A 19,019-nucleotide genomic window follows, 5' to 3' on the forward strand; every position below is an offset into this window, starting at 1 on the left:
ACAATTAACTAAGCAGATCATTTATTATTGGCTAACATGGCATCTTTGCCAGGATGAGGATTTATTTCACAAGTTGCACTGTAAAGAGGTTTAAAAACAGACTGAATCAAACTTTAACTTTAACAAAACTTTTTTTTAATTAATGAGTAACTTGCATTGTTTTTATTAACATCAAGAAAAAGGGATCACCCCACTTCTAGTTGAGACAGAAACAAAGTACTGGCAGTGGTTCAATACAAATGCCTAGTTTAGTGTACTGTATATCAGAACAAGGGTATTTACAGCTTAATCAAACTTTAATAATAGGCTAAACAAACACTTTCTCTTTAACACAACAAAAAAAAAATCCACGTTTTAACCAACAATCAGTTAGATAAGCATTTAAGTCCATCCACAAACTGGGCCTGCCCTTTCCAAATTAAAAAGAAATAACAAAAATCAATGAATAACAGGACCACTCAATGGCTTTAAGGCAAATGAATGCTTGTTTAGGCTTATATGACATTCAGGCAAAAAGGACGGCCCATCAAACTCGATCTTTCATACTTTAAGATCCATGGTAAAGAAGCATGGTGGTGAAGAAGGCATGATCGTACAACTGCTCTGCTTTCACAGACTTCTGGTGCTCCACCTGGCTGCCTGCAGTGCTGTTGTTGTCAGATGAGTCACTGTGGGTGAGTTGGCCGTGGAGGACATCTGCGACGGGGTCACACCCAAATGGAAGCTGTGGTTGATTGTGACCATTTGAGGAAAAAGCCTCACAGTGTTTCTCACCTGCCGCTGAAAACGAGACAAATGGTCAAAAGGGCATATATTCATATAGAATTAGTGACTATATTCCTGCTTCTGTAAATACCATGAGAGGCAGGGGGAACAAAAAACACTGGATTGATTTTGTTTTGCACAACTATTAAAAGGGACCTTGTGTGAGCAGCCAACTAGAGAAGTTACAAAGTGGTTATGTGACTGTATTTCAACACACTGGGATTTTTTTTGGACAACCCTCAAAAAAAGTTGATCAGTAATTGCAAAGTACATTCCAGAGCCTTATGCAAACCCACGTTTTGACCTGCTGTTTTATATAGGTCACATCCTGATCTGGAGTTGATCTGACATACAGTTACTGCTGTATGACACAGTGACCTAGTTCTGCCTGCACAGTGGTACTTAAGCTACTGCGTCAAGCCAAGGAAACCTTAAATCTTCCAGACATGTTGGTATGCCATAATCCAACATCCAACATAACCGGCAGATGTCATTTAAATTACAACAGTTCAGTCTGGTGAAATTAGTTTCATGTTTAAATGCCTTACTTTGCATTAACCTGAAAATAATTCCACTTTTTTCACAGATCGCAGGCCTGCAGAAATGCCAATGGCACAGGACTTGACAGATGCATGGGAATACATCAAGAAAACAAAAGTCCACCACAGTCACATTTATAAAATGAATCAACATTTAATGATTTCACACAATCAAGTACAAAGCTAAACCTGCTCAGTACTAAGCATTGGATGTTCCAAACTGAATGTCTGTACACTTAAACATTAAACAGAAACCACCTGTAACATGAAATAGTACTACAAAAAAAAAAAAAAAAAACAGGAAGAATTTCCCTTCTCAGTATCTATAAAAAATTGAAAATAATGTACATAAAGTTATTCAACGATTCAATACAGCTCAAGAAATAAGGCTTTTTGTGAATCCATGCAAACTTTCTTGAGCGGTACTGTTTATTCATAACTACTGATTGTAAAACGGCCAATTATCAACTTCAGACGGGGGATTATCATAGAACATACACATGTGCAAGCCCTGCTAGTTGCCTAAAAAACTAACAGTGAACATTCACCATACTTTAGAATCAAACAAGCACGCAGCCCAAAGGAACAGAAAGGAAAAGAGGAATAACCAAACTCCAAGCCCATGGCCCACTATGTCTTAGTATAGGACATCTACAAACTACAAAATAAGCTGCACAGTGAATCGTTTATACTTTATGAGCTACATTCTTGTTGGGATATGCTTTGGCATACAGTAATATCCTGAATACAAAACAGCTTTTAGCTAATGTGTGGTAGCAGTCAGCATCAGGAGACGTTTCCTCTGTTTATTAAAGAGTGCTTAGGCACTCATTATTTTTATATAAATGTCATCATCAATCGAGCAATACTTAATATGAAAGTATACTCAATTAAATTTAAAAAAAATCATTGGGGGGGGGGCATATTAAAGAAAACCACCCAATCACCATTTAGATATTACTTTTCATGTACTGTATGGAACTTTTTCCAGTTATGCAACAATGCATAATTTGACAAGCTATAATAACCGATTTGACACACTTCTTCCTTTTTTCCAGTGAACCAATGTGACCTAAGTTGATACTGATGAACCCACTGTGTTGGGGGTATGCTAATAAGTTTGCATTATCTGGGATGTTGCTGTATAATTGTGCAAAACAAAACTCATCCTAATTTTTATAACCCTAAAGAATAAAGAATTACACAACAATTGTCTGTATAACTGGACGGATGCATTAAATAATAACTGTATAACAGAGAACTCTATGCTTTTATCCATCCGAGTATAATTAGGTACATGGAAAAGTAGAAAATACGGCACACAAACTGCTATACATCTTTCAAACGTAGCTTACCACCAGATCAACACAAATGTATTCCTTTATGCATGTGTTATGCAAACAAAACAGCCAGACCATACCAAAAAGATATACTGCACAAAAGGGAACATTAACATGTGCCTACACACACAAGCCCTCTACAGGTAGGCATAAGAGTTGGTGCAGCGACAAGGTGTCTGCATTGATGCCACAGTGATGACCTCCAGCTCTTTAGTCGCAGGGCTCGACCTGTGCTGTGCCCCCTGGTCCTCACACTGATCCATGGGCCCTGGCCCTTGTGGTGGTGCAAACCCATTCAGCCCAAATGCAAAGGGTCCTGGCCCACCTGAGGTTACAGTCGCTGCCAACTCCATGGTCATGCTTTCCATCTGGGCCTCTCCAGCGCCACCCAGTGGCCCATTCCCATTCAGCAATTCTGGTGGCATGCCCAGACCTATGAGAGTGAGATGCATGCAGATATAAAGCGAGGATTGATATTTGAGAAGAATTTAATATTAAGTTCATGATGTAAGGCCTCAGATTAATCTTTTTACTTTTTCTGCATCTATCTGAAGACTATGAAATTAGAAATTCAACACCAAACTTGATTTTTTCTGCATCTATATTTCCACATTTCACATTAAAAAATAAAAATCTCCCCTGCTGAAATATTTGTAACATAATGTTAACTTTTGACAGTCAACGCTCCACATTTCCAAAAATCCCTTTCTTAAAAAGGGATATGTCACCCATAAAATGACCATTTATAAATCTATTAATCATGTTACCTGTTACTCTGGTCTCATTTATTCAGGTGTATGATCTGTACTTCCCAAAATACATCCATTTTTGCTAAATTATCTTAGTATTGAAGTCTGGCTTTGATGAGAGCACAGATAAGTTTTACTTTTCAGACTCTGAGACTTGGATTATACTGCACCAGTTGTGTGAGAGTTTGTAAACAGATGTTTTGATTAGTCTTGATTAATCTCATGATATTTCAGGGTATTTTTGCGATAATGATATTCTTTACGATGTAACAAATTAGTGGTACATGTAGTCAGTCTACCCTTGTTATATGAAGAGATATACACACAGATCCCACATAAATAAGTCCTGTATATGCCTCAAAATGCTGTGTATTTGTCTTAAGCCGCCATGTTTGGTAATTCTGTCCAGCCTGTCTGCATATGCAGCAGTCTAAGCTAATAATAGATGTTCCAGCTGGAATAGACTGATGCTGTTTTTCCTTTCAAAGAAACCTGGAAAAATGTAAATTTAAAACTAACTAAAACACATTTAATGAGCTGAGTGACCTACCGTTAGGCCGAGCCTTCTTCACTGGGTTTGCCTCCATGCCATCGAATGACCTCTTTCTGTTGGGCACGCCATTCAAGAAGCTGCGTCCCTGGATAGTGGGGCGAGCGAGGCCCCCATTCTGGGTCATGCCATTCAGAAAAGCTCCGTTATGGGACTGAGCCATGTTTTGTTGGAAGTTCTGGGCATTGGAGAGAATCTCAGCGCACTCCTGGAATCCCTGAGCGTGGGCCAGGTCAGCAGCAGTCAGCCCACTGGCATTCCTCATACTGCACAATGAGAAAGAGGAGTGTTAGAGACACTCAATGTACGCTTGATTTACACAAATAAAAAACAAACAGAATAAGACACGCCCAAGCGCGCACACACAGGCACACACACATACAGACTCATTATGCAAATATTCGCACAGACAGACACACAGATGTATAGAAATATCCTGTGCTGCTCTACCCTCTCACATCCTCTTCGTCATCCTCATGTGAGATGACGACTGATCCTTTAGGATCATTTGCATCTTCCATAGAACTTAAATCTTGACTCAGTTTCCAAATTAGGGAAACACATCTGCTGCAGAAGGACACGATGAAGACAACTGTAGGTATGTACAAGTTTATTTTGATGGGAACCTCAAATGATCTGCTGAATCCAATGAAGAACTTCTCAAGGTGATGTAAAGAGCTTCGGCCCATCTGCAGGAGGAATGCGGCATCAAGGAGGATTTGGCAAAGGGTTAAAGGCCGCCGTCATCTCACATTTCCATCGGTGATACTGCTCAAGGATTACTGCAAAGCCACATCCAAATTCCAGCCAATGGTGTAGCCATGTCCCAAAAAAACCCTGACAGGGTGCGCATGTCAGCATGCATGCGTACTGTATGTAAAGAGTGTGTGTGCAAAGTGGAGAATAAGCTGCACTCCTGAAGACAAAAGTGAAGCAATGGCGAAGCAAAGCAAGGTTGTAGAATTCTTCTGAGACAAGAACAAGTTGATCATCCAAAGAAAGTCAGGATTCAAGTTGTATTTTAGAAGAAACTCCACAGAATCAGCAGCTAAGAGGAAGAATGAGACAAAGATAAACTGCTCACAAATCCAGACGTCCTCTCTTGGGAAGGTGGAGCTGTAAAGACCTCATCTTCATCGTGTTTCAAGAAAGATGAACATAAGAATGAAAAGAGCAACAGCTGTACTACTCTAAGATGTGTTTGTAAAACCTCCAATTAGAGTCTTTGCACTACGTACAGTTGTGTTTATCATATCCAGGTGCAGCAGGAATAAGGCGATTTTCTGAGATCAAAAATGAATGAGCAAACAGTGGCGTGTCACATGTTTTAAATGTTTTAGACTTGCACATGGCATTTGAGTATGGAAGCAATGTCACTGGAAAATAAAACCATGACAGATAACTGGTCTTCTTAAAATGATTAAATAATAATACTTAAATCAAGGATCAGATCTGTATGTATATTAGTATGTTGCTGCTGCAGTTATTTAGTGAATAAAATGCCAGACATTACACATTAAATTTCCTCCTGCTGATATAAAATATTTGAGCAGGAACAAACGTCTGCCAGTCCTCCTCTAACCAATGGAGACCTTTTAGCTTAATGATGAGAATTTCTCCGTTCTCCATTGGCCAATTACACAACAATACTGCACTTGTTCTGTGTCTAAATGTCATCAAACTGCGAAATGAGTTCTCTAAGCAAACAAACATGTCTTTGTCAAAGAAGTGGGACTATGGCCCACGTCCAAGCTTATATTTACGATTAAAAATGTGACAGAAACAATGAAAACTTTACCATCCACAGGGTATTTTACACTGATATTGATGCACTAGAGAATAGGTAACATTCATTTTTAGTGATTTACATTGTATATTATGTGGCTGCTTTAGGAACGGCCTGATTAAACACTAAATTATTTAACAATTCGCTGTTAATTTACAAGCAAATGACTTTGACTTCCACACAGTGAATGAATGAATTTAAAGCACCCTGTTGCTGTTTGGTCATTCATTTTTTTTGTGTTTAGAAATTGTTCTTACTCTGCATTTTTATCTAAACAGTTGTGCAAAAAAGAAACATTTCAAGAGCTAGTGCACATGAAAAACATTTTATAAAGATAAACATTGAAAAACAAAAAAAATTAAAATCACACAATAACTTGTTGCACATTACCCGTCCCCTTCAAAATTAACGCTTCCAAAGGATTAGTCCAACAGAATAAATTTATACCACAAAAACTTATAATAGTACGGTAGATGGATTGGTCTCACTCTAAGGAATAGAAATCTAAATGTCAAACTATCAAAGTGTTCAAAACTGCTATGAAACTATCTATTTAAAGTAAATTAAATGATGCAGTACTCTATAGAATAAAATTTCTCTTTGAACAGAACAAGTCCACTAAGCAAATCAGAATGGACAAAAGAAGCACCAGTGAATAAAAACATTACTGTACGCAAAGTAAATTTTAAGGTATCATGTCATCCTCTAAGCAATTAACTTTTACTGTAAACTACATTTATTTTCTTTTTCATGTTAAATTCTACACAGAGTACTTGTCATATTTGTTGTTCAGAGGAAGTCCTGTGGTTAAAGTCTGCAGCCTCTGCAGCCACAAGTGTGCTGCCCTCAGACCAAATCCCACCAAACCTTACCCTCTCTTTTACTCTGGCTTCCTCTCAGTTTTTCCCAAGTCTAAAAAAATTCATACTGAGGGTGGCTGTTAAAAGCCAAACCTCATTTTAGGGAATATATGATCTCACTTCTACTGAGAAAGCAGTCATAGAAACTCCCACATTTTTTTGTTCATCCCAGCCTTGCTTTAAGGTTAGACCGAAAAGAAGTGCAAGGAGGGTTAAAGTGCTGCAGCATTACGACAACAGATGTTAATACAAATATATTTATGCAGGTTTTAGATACATAAAAAGATGATCTGAAATAGGACACTGTCTTTTGAGAAAACAAATTCTGCTGAACTCAGATGAAAACTATAATAATAGAGAGGATTTTTTATAAGCTTTTTCTTAGGCTGGGGATGGCTTTTATTTATTAGGAAAGAGGGATAGAGAGGGGTCAGGGACAATGTGCAGCGAAGGGACGAGGGTTGGAAGCAAAGCTGGGCCGCTATTAAGGGCTCAGCCTTTAGTACATGGTGCACACACTCTACTAGGTGAGGTACCAGGGCGCCCCAACTTGAACTCACTGTTGCAAATATCTGCTAACTCTACTTCGATGACCCTCCCTTCATAATTGCAAAGCTAATCCCTTCACAATATCCTAAAAAAACTGTATTCCTTTAGTGAGACCTCACATCTACAATAAGCACTGATCCAAAGCATGGATAACAGAGTACACTAATTAACCCAGGTTTGGTACAGCAATTTAAAAAAGGAAGCGTTAATTTTTTGTAAATGCCTGGTATGCTTTGCTTTTCCGTCCTAAGCACACAATATGTATCTTCTCTAACTATCGTCTAACCTTCCAGAGGCAGCCTATTATCATGCTACATGTTGACATGGGACTCACGTGATTAAACCTGTCCATATAAAGGGCTCCTATGGTTAGTTCACAAAATCAAAAACAAAATCATAAAATAAAAAACAAAAAAAGACTAGATACAGGAACAATCATGGATAATAAGCAAAGCATGCAGGTCTAAAACTTTAGTTTTGATTCATAAAAAACCTAGCATTAAAACCAATCACCGCAAGAAATACCTCAACAGTTTGCCAGTGTGTAGATAGGAAGCGATAGTGAGAACACTCAATGCCACAACAGTGCGGCTATCCCAGGGAACGGGGCAGACTCAGCAGTGTCTATTCTCCCCCTTTCTAGGATTACTTGAAAAAACCAAGTCATTTCCAATTCAATGGCTGCAAAACATTAAGACGTACGGTTCTGTTTCAGTATAGAAAACTTTTTTTTTGTAACTTATTGTCACTTTCATAAAGGAAAAGGTGACAAGATTAGATGTCAAAACAGACTATGATATTGTATAGGGTTAATACTGTGACATACAAAATAAAACATTTCTGTGTATGAAGTAAAATATTTGGTACAGTGAAATGACAGTGAATAACCATTGCAACAGGATGATTGTTAGCATTACACAGTTCATTACATGATTGTATGCAAATCTAACCCATCTCACTCAGCTGCTCTAAGCCTCTGTCTCTGCGCTACTCTCATCACCGACAGCCTCTAAACACATTTCCTACCTGCTGCTAGCTCGCTAATGGACCACCTGAACACTTTGAGGCTCATGACAAATAAAAACCCTCTTTAATGATGGCATTTGTTAGAGATTAGAGGATTATTTTTATTTCTTTAATGTTTGATCACATTTGGGTGGGTTCTATGGACATGATATTTAGATCATCAGCGCACTAAGACCAATTTTTATAATCTTTATTAAATATTGCTGGTCACGGTCAGGTTAAGCTACATTTTGTCCCATAAAGTTGACAGGATTTTAGATTATATTTTTCATGTTTCAACAAGGAAAAGCTTCCTTAATTTAAAGCCTGTAGGGTCTTATGTTGTAACATTTAGCGTAGACACCAGAACCATTAAGAATTTTGTCTGATTAGGTTTAAATGGAAAGACGATAAAAGGAAGTGTGACAATGAGACAAGAATTTTCTTGAAGGCTGGGTCAAGGCTTGGACATATTTTCCTCATTAAAATGTGTGCATACGGCTGACACAGTTCCATTAGTGGCAGAATCGTGAGTCCGCGACAGCCTCCAGCAGTAACTGGGAGGGCTGAGAGGGGAGAGTACGGCCTCATGCTGGCAACAAACAGAGGATGCCACTGGGTCCAGGGTCGATGTCTAATATCCACATTAAAACTAACGCAGCTGGCCTGGCTGCAGTGTTTTACATTGGACTGCGGAACAAGAGATTATATTGGTGCCCAGTGCACAGGCTGCAGGCAGACATCCGCACAAGGGTCCGTGCAGACCCTGGCAGACATAGGTGGTGAAAAACATTTATGTCACACGGACCAGAGTGGACCCTTGTGGACAAGCGGACACGAAAACTATGGATTGGCCTAAAGATAACAAGACTGGTCCACTCTCACCAAACTGAAACCATTCAGATGTAGTACTTGTTCGACTGGAAAGTTCTTCTCACTTTGCAGTGGCACAAAGATAAGTATCACACAAGAATGAGCGTACTTTCCTCTTCTGTCATTCAAGGACATTTATTCGTTCATCAGGAAACAGGGCTCTCTAGTGCAGGCATGTGCAAGGAAAAAAATCCTGTGCATATATAAAACTGGGTTATCAGCGCTTGGGACACAGGGGGCTAGAACACAGGCAATATAAAAATGTCTCCAAACATGATACTACAGGTATTTTCTGAGGCTGAAAGCTTTAGTTCATATTTTGGACAGTAAATGCATCCAAGTATTTTATATTGGGAGGCATCAGGCCTCTGATCAAACCCACAATCAGCCATCAGGTGCTGTTGGGCCATTACTGATCATCTGTGGCCTGTAATTTTTATGGTGTTTGGAACCACAGTCAGCCCTTTACAGTAGCAATTCGGCCTACTCAGTGTGTTGAATCAGCGGTGGGGGCAGATGGTGAGAGAGCTCTCTAAGAATTGCAGTTCCACTAATGAATCAGAGATGGATCCATTTAGTGCGGTTTCTCCTTGCCATTTACCTCCTCCTCTGTTCCTCCTCAACAAGCAAAGGGCTAATAGCTCCAGTGCAAGGAGAGAAGGAAATGTCGAAGCTGCAAAGTCTTGTATAATATATGTATTTTAGAAATACAGTTTATGAGAAGAGACCACTGATTATTTCTCTCAATGAAGGTACCATCCAACCAATCAAAGTCTTTGAGCTGTATTCAAGAACAGCAGAAGATGAGGTGATGCAAAGCGATGGATCAGAAGATGAAGGCCTTTTAGTCGAGGATCTTCACAGAAGGAACTCAACAAGAGGACTGATAACAGCAAGGATTACTGACAAAGTTCAGTGTCCACATCATTAATGGGATGCAGCAAATCCTGTTTGTATGAAGCACTAAATAAAGGGACATCACTGCCAAAGGCCTTTTGTACTAAGTATTTTTTTTTTTTTATTTGAATTCATGACGACTAATGCTGATTATGGATGGCTTTGCAAGTTTCAATTAAGAATAAAATCTTAAACTTGACTTGACAGATAAAGAACTAAAAATGGGAAGACTTAAACCTGGACAACAAAGACGCCCTTGAACTGTTTCATTGTGTTTCGCTGTAGACTGTCAATTTTGTTGCGGAGGGTGGCGCAGACGCACTTCTAAGATGTCTGACAATGTGGAGTTAAAAGCCGTCTTCAGAGATGAAAGAAACCACCACACACGTATGGCCGCCAAAATGACAAGAGATATTAAGAGGGAAGAATCCTGTAGGTATCCACTAAAAAGATTTATGTTGTCATGAAAAGGGACTTTCATAAAATTTGACCGAGATCTGAAGCTGGATGAAAGGAAATATTTGTTGAGCTCAGTTCGTTCAAGTTCTGTGGATTATTTATTGGAAAATACTGATGCAACTGCAATTTGGAATGTATATTGTTGATTTGGTAAAATATTACTATATTAATATTACAATTCAAAAATGGGTTAAAGTTAAAAAGGTCATTTTACAATGCAGTTTACACTTTATTATCTCCTGAATATTCTGCATCTGACTTGCATTTGTAGGATATTAATTTAACCTGCATTTATTATTATGTTTGACCATGTAAATATGGCAATTTGTACACAAAATCTTCATAAAATTATATTCCAGAGTGTTTACATTTACTGTGCCACAGGACACACAAGCAATCAAGCACTAATAATCCAAATACTATGATGATTTACTGGATATCTTCTTAAGTATTTTGGTTAAATTTAATTTAAAATAACAATTTCTCCATATCAAAAATGTTTTTCAAGGTGATCTTTTTTGTTTAAGTTCCCTTCATTTTATATTATTAATAAGAAACTGTAAGTATGACATTTCAACGTTATTGCTTAACAGTTAGATATTTGACAGCAACTTAACTTCGAAGTTAGTCTACAGTTATTTTGTCATGAGCCTCATTCCCACCTAGTGTGCCTCTTAGTTTCCCTCCCAGTTGTGCCTCTATACATTTCTGGGTCATAAGTTAAAAAAAAATAACTTGATAATAAACTGAACTAAATGCATTATCTGTCATCTGCAGGGGGAAGGGGGAAATCACATATCATTTCATCATAAATATTACTCATCAGCTGGTAACCAAATGCACATCACAGGACATCAACAAGAAATAAAGCATTTATTAAACATGTCTGAATGGATGCTCTGGTTTTAATTTGTGGCCAAAACAACCAGGGGTTTCATAAGAAATGTAGGTTTTACTAAGAGTATAGAGTATGTCACCGTGGTTTAGTCTGACTAACCAAAGTCAATGTGTCTCAGCTGTCAGAATCAACTACTGTTACCTTCATAAAATTATATTTATTCCAGTTCTTAAATTCCTTGTTTGTGTTTTCTGTAACTAGGGCCATGTAGTCCAATAAATTAGAAATGTGTGTTTCAATAACCCTTAAAAAAAGTTTGTTAGCAAAAAGTGTGTTGGCATTGTTTGCATTCCTTATCAGGCCCAGAGGTAACTGGAGGCCATGCGTCTGCTCAGCTTGTATCAGACTTCTCTTCTCATTCCAACACGTACCTAACAAATAGAGCAAGCATTTCACTATGGTACTTCTAATAACTTCTTCCACGGACACCATTTGCTGAGCTCTAATTTATGAGACCAAATAATGAAATTTTTCTCTCAGGATAAAAACATACAAAAGCTACACACAAACTGCATTCATAAACCCCCTGGTTGTTTTGGGCCTTTGGACGTCAATCGTATCAGAAAAAAGGCATACAGCTTGTTGCAAAAAATGAAAGTAAAACAATAGTTTAGTTGAGGAAGCAAAATCTGCAAATTGCTTATCTCAATATTAATTTTTTTTTTTTTATCAAAATATGCTGCAATGCTAAATGTCAGCTTTCTTGAATAGTATACTCTTACTCTAGCCAAACAAAACATGACTGACTTATGAAACTGTGATAAGAGTGTGAGTAAACAAGCAGTTCAAAATGCTAAGTTTGCATACTTGTGTAAAATATGGCAGTAGGTGAATCATACGCTTGGTTCATTGAGTCGACTGACGTGCGTGACCTTGGGGAAATAATAACTATGATCTGCCAAGACATGAAAGGTAACACAAAGAGTAACACTGTCATTGGTAACTGTTTTGTCTCCCTACAGGTCTTACACGATCTAAACAAAAGGAACAAGAAAGATGAGTTATGTCTCTTCTGCCTTTGTTCACGCTTCAGGTGCAGCAACAGTAACAGAATGTATTCTATAAATGGAAAGCATAAAAGGAGCTGCCAACTGAAAAGGTGTGGCTAAACACTACAACTAAGGTGGATTATCCACTTCCTAAAATACTACTAGGAAACAGGGTGGTCTTGGCTGGGTGCATTCATTATGTAAAATCATTATCTTGTAATCCATTTCATTCTTTATTTTCTTGTCAATACTAAGAACATTTTTTGTATAATTTTAATCAAATAAGGTTCTGATATCTAAAGTATAATGGCAGCAGGCAAAATAGTTTAATTAAAATTAGGAAATGTGATCCTTTAGTTCTTGTGCTTTCTCCTTAAAAATGTTAAGTATGCAAACCAATTTTATATGAGTGATGCGTTTTCATTTTATGCAACAAAATTATAGCCTTTTAACACAATAAAAGGGAAGTGGAAAAAGTGGCAATGTGCATTTGGTCATCCAAAGCTGTATATGTAAGACACTAACCAAAACAAATGTTAACAAAGAAAACCACACTCTAGATTTAACAAAGATCATGCAATATGGCCTACTAGACTAAAAACAGTTTATCAACCTTTACATTAAGTTGTCCTCTTTCAAGTGTAATAATTGTGCTCCATTTACAAAGCTGTTAGTTAATACTGAAGACACCATACTCTGTTAAATGTTTACTTTTGTTTAAATGCAGCTTGTCCTTAAATCATGTTTAATTTGAATGTGTCTGCTGAATGTAAAAGGTACTTATAAATCATTCCCCTTGACCCCCCAATAAGTCTCTGTCAATATTATTACACAGAGGGCAACTTACTGTGAATTGTTGCAATGATAAACAACAATTTCAAGGATTAACAAAATGTGTCACATTTTCAAGGGAGCACCACCAATTCTATTAATATTCTGTTATATAATGCAGCACACAATTAAACTGTTTTAAGCTGAAGTGGTTACAGAATCATTTTGTTTTTTAACTTAAGCATTCTGTAACAAGAAAGTCTCAAGGTGACTGAAAGGGTACTCTCAAGTTAAAATTTTCTGCAATTGAATAAACTGTACGGCTGTAACGGCGACTAGACTTCCCTGCACGTTTCCATATGACTTTTACCCGACTGCTCAATCATCATGTTATTCTGGAAAACATGTACAGCTAAATAGGCGGCACGGTGGTGTGGTGGTTAGCACTCTCGCCTCACAGCAAGAGGGTTGCCGGTTTGGGCACTCCGGGTTCCTCACACAGTCCAAAGACATGCAGATTGGGGAATAGGTTAATTGATAACTCTAAATTGTCTGTAGGTGTGAATGTGAGCGTGAATGGTTGTTTGTCTCTATGTGTCAGCCCTGCGATAGTCTGGCGACCTGTCCAGGGTGTACCCTGCCTCTCGCCCAATGTCAGCTGGGATAGGCTCCAGCCCCCCCCCGCGACCCTCAAGAGGATGAAGCGGTTAGAAGATGAATGAATGAATGTACAGCTAAATAGTGCTAAAACATATTAACATTTAGATTTAGAGGTCTGGCCCAAACAGGCTTACAGGGCAGACTCTTCCTTGTGTGGGACCAAATATACTAATCATAGGGAAAACATGGATAGTATATTCTGCATGCCGTCATATTTGACACGCATCAGATAACCTAATCTCATATTGTATGCATGAACATGCACTCAGAGCGCGGGCTGAGACGGTCACAGAGTTCATCGGAGCATGCACGGCTAGATCCTGCTAAATCACGCCCATCCGGATTAATACCAAGTTTTCAAGGAATCATGGTGGTTTCTTGTAGGATCTTTACAAGACTACTTCTGCGCTTCTCTTGAAAGTTATGCTAAAATCTTAAAAATGTGTCCAGCGGCACTGCTTACAGTTATACACACTATACAGCCTAAAGCGATTTAGTGTAAAGTTAGCATTTAATACAGCAGCTTCCCTCTGGCTGGGTATGTGTAAGAAAAATGTAGCGTTCCAAGTTGTTTGATCTCGTGTTTAGATCTGTTAAATTAATTTGCAGATCCTCCGATTCTCTTATTTGCAACACTAGAAACCGCGTTTAAAGCTATCACTTAAATTCCATGCTCCGACTTGAGTTTGGTGGCGATCCCTTGCAAAGGTGTAACTGAGATGTTGGATAGTACAGAGGAAAAGAAATGAAGACACAGATCTGATCACAGGACTTACTCAGCTTTCGCTCCCTGAATCAAGAGAGCGTTGATACACTCCAGACTGCCCGCACGAGCAGCCTTGTGGATGGGCGACTCACCCACATAGTCCTGAGTGACGACAAAAGACTGCATTTACACACAGAAAAACATGACTGTACTGTGAACAAGAGCAGCAGGGGCCAAAATACTTTTAGATGCTAAATATATCTATGAGTATTTTTTTTATCAAACATACCCTTCCCTAACTGCCGCCTTTCTCCATTACCAAGGTTAAAAAACAGATGACAACAGGGTGTAACTCTGCAGGGCAGAGCCTGAACTTTTCAACCAGACTTCACCGCCGCCCACACACATTTACAGTTACACATTAGTAGGAGTGCAGATGGAAGGGAGAGAGTAAAAAAACACCAGAAGGCTCTATCTAACCACAATGCAATGTGGGCCGAGCTCAAATACTGAGCTATCGCGCTGTCCAACACCGGCAATGTCGAAATATCAAGAATCCAAGAGTGGGAAGGTCACAATCTTAGTTTCCCAAAGTATTTATTTCAGCATATGCTAAGCAAATTCAAAGCCAACTGATAGAAATGTGTTTCATGATGACGACAGCCATTATGTAATCGTGACCTACTAATCTGATTTCTCTCAGCAATGCAGCCAAGCATAAAATATAGCCCCAGTGCATGAGTCAAGGAAAATTCATGTAAACTGACTTGACTAGGTTGAGCCAAACTATTTAATTCCTCTGCATGTGCTGAGTGTGTGCATCTGATGTCATACCTGTCTGTTAATATCTGCACCAGCTTGGAGTAGCCATAACAAGCACTCAGGGTGGCCCCCAAATGCAGCAATATGGGTGGGCGTCTGTGCAAACCTGGAGGTCATGGCATTCACACCACAGCCCACCTGAACCAGACGCATCACGCACTCCAACTGCGAAGACACAAAGGCAATGCATGGAAAGTCAGACATATTTCTGAAGGCATGTGCAGTGACTTATTCATTCATTACTTCCCAGGAAGACACAGGGCAGGTATAGACAAGTGTAACATCTACAGTAGCTGGTGAAAAGGAAAAAATGCATAACTATTATGTGACCTGGCTCAGTCTTTGAGTCCTTACTGCTCATACTGTGGGCATGCATCCAATATATGTGCAAACTGTGGGCCTGCCCTTCCCTATGTGTAGTTAATGGAAAACTTACAAGCATGTGTGATTGTTTTGGAAATGAGTCATTAAAGTTAATAGCTGACTTGCTAGGTACAACAACTTTTCAATGTGAAGCTTTAGAAAAAAATTCAAGAAGAAAAAAAGATACATTAGTGACAATTGGTACAGTTTTGTACTCTACATCAAACGTTTAATGTTTGCTAATAACGTTTAACATTAACGTTACGCTAACTACGTTAAGCTAGCTAAAGCTAACTACTGTTAACGTTAATTTCTCGTCAGCGTCTCATGTAACGGCCATTAAGTTAATGTTAAAATTGTTCCCGCTCGACGTCAAATTCTTACTCGCAAAACCTTCCTTACGACAAAGCCTAACTTTGCTTAAAATTTTTAACGTTATTAGATATGCGTAACGTTAACGTCGACAAAAAAATCCGTTTGCTAGCGAACACTATCAATTAAACGTTAATGGTCCATTGTCTGCCTCCAGTTAACGATGGCTGCTTTTTGGTCCCAACGGCTAACGTTAACATTACGGCAAACATCAGGAAATGGCCGAATGTCGACCGTTGGCGCTCATTCAGGACGCGAAAACGCTCGTTTAGGAACGTCGTCCGTTATTCGTTAAAGACACATTTAGTGAGCTACCTTTCCGAAGTGAGCGGCCCAGTGTATGGGCGTCCAGCCGTAGAAGGTGTCCTCCACAGCGAGGTCAGCCGGGTTTGAGGTGCACTGAAGGAGGGAGCACAAGGCACCGACATCTCCATCCCTGCACGCCCGGTGGAGAGGGAAGCGGCTGTTCAAGACTTCCTCGCTCGAGAATCCAGACTCCACACCCACCGACATTGTAGCAGAAATTATAAATAACACCTAACTACTTTGAAACGGACAACAAAAAAGACTATCTATTGTTTAGCTCTGCTCGATGACGGGGTGCCTGTGTATCAGGACACGCGCCACCCTGGCTGCTGTGTCTTTCTGCCTGACAACACAAAGCAGGCAGAGAAGAGGAGAGCACGCGTCGGAGTGAAACTTGAGAAACGTCGAGGCGGCTGCAAACTGCGGACTGGATTTCACATTCCTGACTTTTGTTCTTCTCCCTCTGCTGGTTCACTGTTGGCGAACTGGTTTCAAGAGCAAGGGCGCCACCTTTCGGACAGTCAGAGTGCAGCAGGCATGAGAGCAGACATGTTTTTTCGATGGCCACTAGGGGGCAGAAAAACTCCATTTCTTATGTTGCCAAAGCACAATCACAATTTTTATGACCTGTTTATTATATATTAGTTTTAAATTTTCTACAACATCAACTGCCTCAACAGAGAAAACAAAAGGAACAACACCAGACAAAAAAATAGGTAAGGATTGACTTATACTAATAGATAAAATAAAAACTAATAACCATAGTAATGAAATAATATACGAAGGTAAATCAAAATACCAGTATTACCATGGCATGTAAGTCATCTTGTCAAAGCCCAGCCACACCCACCCTCTTAGAAACACTCTCCATTTATTATTATATTTTCCTACCTCATTTATTAGGCTATAAGATATTCTCTCAAAAGCTGCCACCTTGCCCATTTCTGAGATCCATTCTTGAAATAACAGGCCTTCAACAGCTTTCCACTTTCTCATAATCATCTGTTTACCAACCATAACACTTGTCTGAATCCAGTTTGCTTGGGGTTTTACAATGTGGTCAGTGGGTTTTGGATTTCCAAGGATGTACACACCTGGACAAAACTCAGAATCTACCCCTGGGACCTCTGTGATGTACTCATGGACTCTGATCCAAAAGTTAAACCTCTGGTGTGTCTTTTAAACCCAGTCTGAATAATCTGCAAGGATACCAGTAGAATTGGTGGAAAATTTTGAATTGTATTAATAACCTTATTCTGATATCTCTGGAAAGCTTCTTGGTAACCCCAATGATTTTATCCCACTCATCTTCTTCAAAGGTGGTGCCCAAGTCCCTTTCTCACTGTATTTTCAGAGCTCAGGTGAACATGTAACCAGACTTGTTTATAAGCATAGAGTAGTAGTGTGAAGCCCCACGTCCTGTCTCTGCACAATTTATGACAGTGAAAACAGTTAACAACAATGTTTTATTACAAATGCATAGACATTAATTTTAATGACAAAATTCTCCTCAATTTTAAAGGAGAAAAAAATGTACACTTGTTTGTCTAAGTGTTTATTCAAAATGAACAGAAAGCCAAAATGTAAAAAAAAAAAAAATGTTTGATACTATGCACGACTAAAACACAGCCTTAAATGATATGTTCATACCCTACAACTGCAATTAGTAGCCTGGGCTATTATTTGGTTAAATCGTCTTGATGGGACAGGCCCTTAAATCCTTTCACACAACACTGTTGCACAATAAACACAGGATATACAATCAAATTGTTATTTTGAATCAGTATGAATATTATTTGTATAAAAATGAGGCTTCAAATGACCTATCAGTTATGAATCATTCATTTGACCTAACTTCAAGAGACAGGGCATCAGAAAGAAAGAATTATGATGCTTGTTTTTCGGCACCCAGCACACTGACACAACACTATCCTGTTAAAACAATACTCACAACTTGAATACATTTTTATGAAAAACCCTTTTGGTTCTTTTGATCTGAGGACCCTTACGGACTCGAGGGATATGAATAACTTACAGGGTAGTTGGGGAATGGATATAGGTCTATATTCTGACTTCCGGTGAATCTGAATGATTTACTGTCTTCTTTGGTCCTCATGGTTTCAGTGAAATGAACTGAATGATTGAATTGTGGAGAATCTAACCGAGCTAACGATGTGTAGCATCTCCATAATGACAAACGTTTGAACATTTATATTTGTATGTGTGATCGAAGCAGCTAACTAACCTTAGCTCAAGTGGTTAGTCAACAGCCTGCTTTATTAATCCAAAGAACTTCTATAAGAATTAACTTCTTGGCAACCAGACCAGGGGTGTCTAATTGAGACAGGTGTTTATTCAATTCAATTCAGTTCAATTCAGTTCAACTCAGTTTAATTCAATAGAACTTTATTTATCCTGAAGGAAAGTCCTGCGCCAGAGAGAGATTCAACATTAACACTAAGTACAGTAACAACAATTTAACGTTCACAACCAGTAACAACTAGTACCAACCAGTAGATTCCCCATTTCAATGTCACTCACTGGGCCCACTTTTAGAACAATAGAGTATTAAATATCTAAAAAAAAAAAAAATTCAAATATACAAGATAGAAGTGTTTTCAAGGAGCAGAAGGAAAAATCACTGCCTAATAAAGTGACAATAGCAAAACAATGAGTACCAGAGTTACTAAAAGTGAACTAAAATGGTGGAGGAAAAAAAACAGACTGCTCCTGATAATCAAAGTTATATTGAATATGATA

The 19,019-nt window shown here is 38.7% G+C and overlaps 1 protein-coding gene across 1 annotated transcript; it reads right to left on the bottom strand.

Moving 5' to 3' along the window:
* Positions 1 to 112: 112 nt before the first annotated feature.
* On the bottom strand, positions 113 to 16,635 carry ankrd10b (ankyrin repeat domain 10b). Its single transcript, XM_033618407.2, has 6 exons — positions 16,269 to 16,635; positions 15,231 to 15,383; positions 14,467 to 14,558; positions 3,944 to 4,209; positions 2,970 to 3,077; positions 113 to 780 (listed from the first exon to the last, which is right to left on the bottom strand). The coding sequence occupies exons 1-6, from the start codon at positions 16,464 to 16,466 to the stop codon at positions 548 to 550; spliced, it is 1,050 nt and encodes a 349-aa protein (XP_033474298.1). The 5' UTR covers positions 16,467 to 16,635; the 3' UTR covers positions 113 to 547.
* Positions 16,636 to 19,019: the final 2,384 nt, after the last annotated feature.

This window comes from Epinephelus lanceolatus, chromosome 14 (assembly GCF_041903045.1).
Source record: "Epinephelus lanceolatus isolate andai-2023 chromosome 14, ASM4190304v1, whole genome shotgun sequence".
NCBI lineage: Eukaryota > Metazoa > Chordata > Actinopteri > Perciformes > Serranidae > Epinephelus > Epinephelus lanceolatus.

Bases quoted from the DNA above. Each gene is read 5' to 3' on its own strand.
- ankrd10b (XM_033618407.2), bottom strand. From the start codon at position 16,466: ATGTCGGTGGGTGTGGAGTCTGGATTCTCGAGCGAGGAAGTCTTGAAC. The intron at 3,078-3,943 runs GTAGGTCACTCA...TCACTCTCATAG, and splicing joins GAAGAAGGCTCGGCCTAACG to GTCTGGGCATGCCACCAGAA. The intron at 781-2,969 runs GTGGGCCAGGAC...TCTCGTTTTCAG, and splicing joins GGCAGCGACTGTAACCTCAG to CGGCAGGTGAGAAACACTGT.